This window comes from Echinops telfairi, unplaced genomic scaffold (genome assembly GCF_000313985.2).
Source record: "Echinops telfairi isolate 266 unplaced genomic scaffold, ASM31398v2 ScPeMD7_35;HRSCAF=133_1, whole genome shotgun sequence".
NCBI classification, from domain to species: domain Eukaryota; kingdom Metazoa; phylum Chordata; class Mammalia; order Afrosoricida; family Tenrecidae; genus Echinops; species Echinops telfairi.
Window position 1 is genome coordinate 565,836 of NW_022103933.1, and position 9,680 is coordinate 575,515.

Consider the following 9,680-nt stretch of genomic DNA (forward strand, 5'->3'; position numbering starts at 1 on the left):
AGGAGCTCAAGTAGAAAGAAGATGTTTTGAAAATGATGATGGCAGCATCTGTTCAAGTTCACTTGATGTAATTGATTTATGGATTGTTATAATATCTGTAAACGCCCCCCAATATAAATAAATAAATAAATAACTTTTAAAAAGATTTATGAGAGGAAAAATCATCTGAAAGATTAAAGGGAGGGAAGGAAGACCCTTCAGAACAAAATGTAGGACTAACACATGTAAAGAAAGTAAGTGAATAAAGGTGATTTGGGCTGGAAAGGTCTCAAATTATACCTCATTTCTAAGAAAATTTTGCCCAAACTGGCAGGGCATTCCCAAACTAAGTTGTCTGTTAGAATTTATATTTTTTTCAACCTACCTGATTGGGTCTGAATTAGGGCCCCACTGGTTCAGCCATTGGCTGCAGCAATCCAAGGGAAGTGTGACATACTTGAATGTGATGGGTTCTCAGGGGCAACAGCGGGGCTGGCAGTCTACTGAGCTCCTGGTAGCCGCTTCTTTTGAGTAAGACCTGAGCCTTACCAGGTCTACCAAAAGCCTAAGCACTTATCACTCTTGACCAATTCTCTGTTGATACAAACACCTATTTCAGACATTACTGGTTTCTGTAACTTGCTTTCCTAATTGATGATCTAGTTTCAAGGCAGAGTGTATGTTTGTTTTATTTTTCTAATCCTTTGTCCCTAGCTCCCAGCACATTAGTTGCTTACTAAGTGCTACTTGAACTAAATCTTTTCTGATTAAAGTATTATGTAAACCATATAGTAAACTATAATGCACTGTGAAGTTTATGCATGTGTTGCTTGCTTACTTCATCTTTTACTGGTTTTGAATGATTTCCTTTCCCATCTTCCATAGTTGGAATCATCCCTGAGCAACTTAGTCAGTGCTGCTGTGGGCAATCTCAGGTCCATGAATCTAGGAGTAGAAACTCTTCAGGTAGGAGAGCTTATTTTGTTTTTAATAATCATAATTTTATTTAATTGGATGAGTGGTGTTTTCCTTTACAATCCTGTTTTTCTTTTAATCTTGGTGGTATGTTTCAGTATATCATACATCTAATTGTCTTTGTTTGGGTTTATTAATTTATTTATGAATAAGAATTTATTATTTTTCATGATACTATTCTTGGTAATGAACCCTGCTGTTACTGTCGAGTAAGTACAAGGTTAGAAGTTTAAATCCATGAGTTGCTCTGTGAGAGAAAGTCCAGATTTGTGGTCCTGTAAAGATTTTCAGCCTCTGAAAACCTATATAGGGTCCGTATGAGTCTGAACGGACTCCATGACACTATATTTTAGATTCTTGGTAAAAGGTTCCAGTTTGCATTAGACAAATAATAAAACAACTCTCTGCCATCAGGTCAAGACTGACTCATAGCAACCTTATAGGAGTTTTCCAGACTAACTGTTTATAGGAGTCGAACCCGCCATCTTTCTCACACAGTCACCAGTGGTTTCAAACTGTTGACCTTGCAGATTGCAGCCTAACTCATAAACACCACCACACCAGGGCTCTTCTGCATGAGATAAATAACTATAAACACTTATTTGTCATATTGTATGTATATATATATGTGCATGTGTACATATGCTTATCTATGTAGACATACCTGAAATTATATTTGTAATTAATACTATTATACCATTATTAGTCCAATTCTATTGTATGTGCATTTCAGAGGTGAGCCTATTAAAGGATTCCTGTGTCATTTAAAAAGACATCTCCTTCTAACTTTAGTATTTTATATTTTGCATTGTGTCATGATATTTTGCCATTAATTCTATTTGTTCATTTGTTAAAGGACAGAATAGAGTTCTGAAAGAGTAAATATTAGGTTTGGGATGAGATTTAGCCAGAAGTGGTCAATATTAAAGTTTTTGTTGGTGTTACTTTTTATTGATAATTAGGTCACTACAAATATTTTTATGCCTTAATATTATTTGGTAGTTTGGGTTTCCAAAGTTCCACTGAGTTTTGTACCATGAACTCAAGTGAACCTCAGGTTGGCTACAACAGGTTTGTGCCAGGAAAGAGGCTTATTTACTGCAAGGCTCTTCCTATGGTATCTCCTTAGGAATCAAGAAAATCTTTGACCAAATATTTTCTTGTTGGGAACTTAGATATTTCAGGTTTCAAATATTTCACTAATGAAACTGTTAAAATTATTAAAATGACTATATGCTTGTTATCTTTAAACAAAATAAAGTAAAATCTAGGAAAGGTAATCTCTAATCTTTTCCCATACATCTTATATGTTTTGAAATTTGCTTTATTTGAATGGAGGTTATTCTGAGTTAGCTTGAAAGTTTTAGTTACTCTATCTTTGCACTTTTATGAAGTAGAAATCATTCAATACAGACATTTATTTTTATTAACCTCAACCATTAATTTTATTTTTCTCTCTGGCATGAGTCACTCTTTACCATAATCTGAGTTATTTGTGAGTTACTGATTAATACAGCTGATCTATGTAGCATCATGAAAATTCCATCTTCTGAGAATACCATTGAAAATGCATTTATTATTGTTTTGTACAGGATGCCAGAACTTAGTCTTATACTAAGTAAACAATTTTTAGGATACCTCATGAAAACCAAGACATTTCATTAGAATGCTCATTAAACTTTTTTTCTTCTAAGACTTGCCCTGTGCTTCTTCACTTTGAGGTAATACTGCATTCATTTTCTTGGTAGGTTCTTCAGTACCACAGACTCAGTCACCACAATCTCTCTTACTGGGTGCTAGACTGCAGATCACTCCCACCCTCACCGACATCTATCAGAACAAACAGAAGCTCAGAAAGCAGCACTCTGACCCTGTGTGCCTCTCTCATGCCACGGCTGGGTACAGCTATACCCCTCAGCCCAGTCGTCCTGGCAGCCTGGGAGCCTCTCCCACCAAGCACATGGGATCCTCTCCACGGAGTTCTGACTGGTTCTTTAAAACTCCTTTACCAACAATCATTGGCTCTCCTACTAAGGTGTGTTGGTTAAACCCTTTTGTAGGTCATGAACTAGTATAGTACTTTATGGAAAGGATTCATGATGAGAACAGTTATAATTTCATTAGCACTTGCTATGTGCCACACCCAGTGTTAAGAATTTTATTTGTTGAGTGCTTTATATGCACTATTCTATTTTATCATCCAAAGAACACTATATTATTGCCCCTAATAAATAGAAAAAGAAATTGAGACATAGAGAGACCTGCTGCCTATGGTCACACATGCTTTAAGTAGAAATGTTAATGTTTAAATCCATGATTGCTTAGCTTCACAATCTATGTACTCTTGATTATTGTACCTTACAGCCTGACAGTTCTTCACATTTTTTTGCATCATTATTAACTATTTTACATGTTTCTTTAGACCACAGCTCCTTTCAAAATCCCCAAAACACAAGCATCTTCCAACCTGTTAGCCTTGGTCACTCATCAGGGGCCAGCCGAAGGCCATTCTAGAGTTGAGAATGACCCACAGGCATGCTCTCGTTGTCTCTCAGTGCAAGGAGATGAGAAGCAAAAGCCTGAACAGCAGAACAAGACATTATTTGGCAGGTAAGAGACTCTTTCTTTCTAACTTTAAATATGAATACTGTATTAGCATTGACATTAATATCATTAAAGCAATTCTACCAAATTTATTTATTAACTGGTTCGTGACTTATGGTCCATGATATGAACTGTGTTTATTTAGAATCTCTGAAAACCACAGATGCTTCCTGTAACTATAAATGAAGAACTATACCTCCCTTGAATATTCTGTTTACATTTTTTGTTTATTTTGGTTATTGAAGTTTACCCCCACCCTGAATTTTTTTTCCTATATTTTTGTCCCTTTGTTTCCTGGTTTTTCATTAACCCTTTTATTGCTTGGCTTAAGTCAGCCTTTATATTTAAATATGTAGATTCTTTTTTAGGTGTATTGTTGTTGTTATGTACCTTTAAGTAAATGCCTATAGAAGGGAAAAGAGAGGACACTCAAATCTATATTTGCCCAAAGATAATTTTTATGAGGCAGAGTTTAGACATACCTCCACTCTCCAACGTTCTTTAACTTATTCTGACACCAACCATCTCTTCCATGGCACTTTATATCTCTGCTGGGTTCATAATCCATTGCAGTGGCCACACAGAACTTACAAACAATACTGAGATTATGGATTGTATTACTTAAATCAACAGCTTACAAATTGTTAAGACTACAGTTCTTTTGTCTATGGAACCTCTTTTCAGCTCTGCGGGCAGGCCTGTTTCTGTGGTCCTTGGCTTCTCAGCCATGTGGTCACTTGGCCTCTGCCTTGCTTAAACAAACTCCTTTAGCCTGATACATACCCCAAAGTACCCAGTTTTACTTCTTCATTGGCCAAGAAGCTGTTGAGTCAGTTCATAAAGAACCTATGTATTGCTGGGGGGGAAAAGAAAAGAACCTGTGTATAACAGAACAAAACACTGCTAAATCCTGTGCCATCTTCATAATCATAGTTGTGTTTACGACACTGTGTCAGTCTATCTTGTTGGCAGTCTTTTTCTTGTATGCTGACCCTCTACTTTACCAAGCATGATGTCCTTCTCCAGGGACTGGGCCCTCCTAATAAAACGTCCAAAGTATGTGAGGTGAAGTCTCCCCATCCTAATTTACAGAGAGCATTCTGATTGTACTTTTCGTCCATTTAGATGTGTTTGTTCTTTTAGCAATTCCTCAAATATTCAATATTCTTTGTCAAAAACACAATTCTAAGGCACCAGTTCTTTGCTGATCTTCTTTAGTTACTGTTCAACTTTCACATGCATATGAAGCAATTGAAAATACTATGGGTTGGGTCAGGTGCACCCAAGTCCTCAAAGAGATATATTTGTATTTGAACACTTTAAAGAGGTCTTTTCCAGCAGTGTAATACATCGTTTAATTTCTTTGATTCTGCTTCCCTGGACATTCATTGTAAATCTTTGACAACTTTAGTATTGTCTATGTTTATCCTGTTGTTGCTTATTAGGAAAAAAGTGTGCATCAAAGTTGTGTCCTTTTGTCAGTGTGTATTCTGAGAAGCTATAGTCTATGGAGAAGACTGTAGCATCAGAATTGGAGGATATCTTGTTAACAACCTGCAATATATAGATGTTTCAAATTTGCTGAAAGTGAAGAGGACTTGAAGTACTTAATTAATAAAAGACCAGACACTATAGTCTTCAGTATAGACTACACTTTAACATGAAGACAGAAAAAATCTTCACAGCTAAACCAATAATCAACATCACAATAAACTAATAAAATATTATAGTTGTCAAGGATTTCATTGTTAAGTGTACTTTTCAATTATTAATATCACTGTTCTTTTCAGATCTGTCAGTACAGGGAAATTATCAGATCAACAAATAAAAACACCCTTGGATGGGCAACTGTATCAGGGTAGCATGGACAGATTAAATTCAGAATGGCCAATGGATATAGGTAAGAAAAAAATCTGCCTTCTTTTTAAGTAGTTAATTGTTGCTATAATTTTGGCTTCTCACCTCTGATGTAACAAATCACCACGAATTTCATGGCTTAAGCTACCACAAATGATTTATCTTGCAATTCTGGATAATGAATGTGAAATGGACCTCACTAGATTAAAATCAAATTGTGGACAGGGCTATATTCCTATTAGAGCTGCAAGGAGAAGAATCCATTTCTTTCAACCCTCTGGAGGCTGTCTTCACTCTTTGCTTTGGGACTGCCTTCCATCTTAAAAACCAACAAGAACTGTGAGACTGACTTGCCTCGCTTCCACATTATAAGTGTAATTCGACTACCTGAAACTTATGAGTTATATTTCTATAAAGATTACAGCCAAGAAAACCTCTCTGAGCAGTTTGACTGTATTATAACACAAGAGGTTGCCATGAGGCAAGATCAACAACTGTTTTCTCTGGTTACCCTGAAGCTGCCAGGGTCAGCTTATTTTATGGTCTGCAGATTAGTAAAATTGTTTCATTGACAATATCAATTCTCTCCTGCCAAGTAAGGTAATATGTTCAGAGTTCTAGGGACTGGAGCAGAGCATGGACTTCGGGGAACCGTTATTTTACTTTCCTTATTCGACTGGCCCTTTATGAGCCTGTCAGCCCAGATTTCTTCACTTGGTTCTTGTCATCTTACCTTCCTTCTCAAAAGCCCATTAAGACACAGACCTATTACCTGTTTGGGGATATGGCTAATATCTTGATAATCAGCAGTCATCAGAAAGTTGTATATGTTAAGAGGGATTCTGACCACAATTGGTTAACCAGTAGGATAATATTGGCCAAAGTGAACCTAAACACACATGCTTCTGAGCATTTCTTATATAGTAGGTAGGTTCTATAAAGAACCATAGATTGTATAATTACTCGAGGCCTTATAGTCCCATTGATCATCCACATCTAGATTATTTAGACAGCTTAAAAAACAAAAACAGACTTCAGACCCTAACCAAACTTTTTACTCAAAATTTCTGGGGGTGAATTATATGAATGTGTATATTCAATCCACCACATCTCTGTCAGTTTTTCATACTTTGGTGGCTTGCGTGCTGCCAGAGGTATTTTAAATACCTCTAGGGTCACCCAAGGTGATCAGGTTTCAGTGGAGCTTTCAGACTAAGAACAGAATATGAATAAGAAATGTGCTGTGCCTTCTGAGAAATCAACTACTGAAAACCTCATGAATAGCAGCAAAACACTGTCAGATATATTGCCAGATGATGAGCCACGCCACTTGGAAGACACTCAGACTAGAACTGGGAGAGAGTTGCCTCCTAAAAATAGTCAATAATAATGATATGGACAGAATAAAGCTTTGGGACCTTCATTTGCTAATGGGGTGTGAGACAACACCAGCCATCCATTACTGTGTTTGACCGGGCTTTCTAGAGAAACTAATCCGAGGACACACATCTATATGAGAGGGTACCCCCAAAAAATGAATTTTTTTTCAAAACTATATATTTAATTTTTTTTTACAAAGGAACCTTATCATCTTCAAAATACTCTCCATTATACTTAATACGTTTGTTAATCTGCAATTCCATTCTTGGAAACATTTTTCAAACTCATCCATTTGGATGGCTGTCAGCACTTCTCCCATTTTTTTCCTTCACCTCTTCTCCATTGTCAAATTGCTGTCATTTCATGTCCCTGTTCATTCGTGGAAACAAAAAGAAGTTGGACAGAGGAGGTCAGGTGAGTAAGATGCGTGGAGCAAAAGCGGCATGCTGTTTTTTTCCAAAAACTGGTGCGCTGAGATGGCTCCATGAACAGGTGCATTGTCATGGTGGCAAAACCTGTCCCCTGTCTGCCACAAATCAGGCTTTTTTGCCCCACACTGTTACACAGTCATTTCAGAAACTCTAAATAGAAGGGTTGATTAACAGTCTGGCCTGCTGGAATGAACTCCAAATGCACTATCCCCCCCACTTCTAAAAAACAAATGAGCATTGTCTCGATCTTTGATTTCACTTGAGGAGTTTTTTGGGTTTTTTTGGTGAGTTGATGATGGTGTCTTCCATTGGCTTGACTGATGCTTGCTTTCAAGGACGTAAGAATAGCACCATGTCTTATCACCAGTAATGGCCTTTGAAAAAAAGTCTGGGTTGCTTCAGAGCTGTTCTTGCAAAGTATAGCATATTTCCACTGGACACTTTTTTTCCTGGTCAATCAGAACTCAAGGCACAAATTTTGCCATGACCCTTCTCATTCCCAAATCTTCTGTTAAAATTCACTGAACCGAGCTCAAGATAGTCCAGATAACTTCCCCATCTCTTCAATGGTCCGTTGTCAGTCTTTGAGCAAAAGTGTACGAATTTTGTTGACATTTCATCCATTCGGCAAGTTGATGGATGTCCAGAACGAAGTTTGTCATCAATAGACATTTCACTTTGTTTGAAACAAGAAAATCACTTTTACACTTAAGTTTTTTGTAGTAAGATGTGTTCAACATCTCAACAGTTTCTGTAGCATTGTTCTCGCGCAGCAAACAAAATGTAATAGCCGCACGCTGTTTTCTTAAATCGGCCATCACAGAAAACGAAGTTTGAGTGAAACTGCTTTCACGAAAAAATTCACTGTGACCAGAGAAAACCTTCGCAGGCGGTGCCACTGCGTGCATTAACTCAGAGTGAGTTGCTTGATGCTTGCCTAGTGGGCAAAATGTGGACTTTGAGCGCTCCGCCCAAGCTTTTTCCATTAATTTTTTTTGGGGGGGTACCCCTTGTATATATGAAAGAGATTTATATCAAACAGCAATTGTATATCAAGAAAACATCCCAGCCCAGTCCAGATCATGTCCATAAGTCTGATACTAGCTCTTAAGTCCCATACTAGTCCGTAAATCTCTCTTCAGACTCATGCAGCCACATGCAGTGATGCAGAATGTAGGAAGGTCATCGAGCAGTGGGTGAAATGTTTTGTGGATCTAATGGCAGTGGCAGCATCACAGGGTTGGCACAGGTCTCAACCACAATGCTCGCTCAGGTCTCAGTGTGGCTCCACATGGCTTGTCAACAGGAAGGTGAAGCAGAGAGAGTGTGGACTTCCTGTAGGGAGAAAGAGAGGAAGTTTCCAGACTTCTCATTAGAAGGCCCTGCCCACAAGGATCCATCATCAGGCTGTGACCCAATTGATAGGCTAGACTCCACCCCTACACTTATTTATCAAGTTGATATGAAAGTATATAACTACCACACTTACTAAATTGAAAGTGAACTATACGAAGTGTGAAACTAAGAACACTGGGAGTCAAAAATGAAATGAAATGCATAAACATTGATATTCTAGGCATTAATGATCTGAAGTGGACTGTTATTGGTCATTTTGAATAATAATGATTTACTATGCTGGGAATAACAAATTCAGGGGAATGGTATCAAATTGATCATTAAAAACTTCATTTTAAAATCTATCTTGAAGTATAATGCTGTCTGTGTTAGGGTGATTTCTTTCCATGCATATAAGGAGATCTAGTTAATACAACTATTATTCAGATTTATGCATGTAACGCTAAAGTTGCTACTGCTGCTGCTGTTAGGTGCCACCGAATTGGTTCCAACTCATGTACAACAGAATGGAGCACTACCTGGTCCTGCACCATCCTCACACTTGTTCTTGTTTGAGCCCACTTTTATAGATACCTTTGTCAATCCAGCTTTTTTAGGGAAATAAAGCTGTTGATGAATAAATTGAGGAATCCTACCAACTTCTTCAGTCTAAAATTGATCAAACTTGCAATTAAGATACATTAATAATTATTGGTGATTGGAATGTGAAAGTTGGGGGAAAAGATGTAGAAAGAGTAGTTGTGAAATGTAGCCTTGATAATAGAAATGAAGCTTGAGATTGTATGATAAAAATTTTCAGGACCAATGAGATCTCCACTGCAAATACCTTTGTTTTGACAGCATAAGGAGTCAACTGTTGGATGATATTCTGTCAACTGTTGGATCAACTATTGAAGGAGTTGATGATCAAAATATTGAATGATACAGGAGCAGCAAAATAAGATGAAAGGAATACACAAAGTGACTGTGCCAAAAATAATTGGTTGACATTCAAAAAACATGGTACCAAAGGAAAAAGTCCAAGCTGCACTTGCAGGCATTAAACAATAAACAAGGGTCCAGGAATTGATGGAATGCCAATAAAAATTTATCGGCAAG

The 9,680-nt window shown here is 37.4% G+C and overlaps 1 protein-coding gene across 1 annotated transcript in view; it reads left to right on the top strand.

Annotated features, from left to right (window-relative positions):
* Positions 1-9,680, top strand: part of ULK2 (unc-51 like autophagy activating kinase 2) — a 197,366-nt gene that overhangs the window by 151,365 nt on the left and 36,321 nt on the right. Inside the window, exons 17-20 of the mRNA XM_045290282.1 lie at positions 865-945; positions 2,703-2,989; positions 3,377-3,564; positions 5,349-5,458. Coding sequence (XP_045146217.1) covers positions 865-945; positions 2,703-2,989; positions 3,377-3,564; positions 5,349-5,458 — 666 coding nt within the window. The remainder of the gene's footprint in view (positions 1-864; positions 946-2,702; positions 2,990-3,376; positions 3,565-5,348; positions 5,459-9,680) is intronic.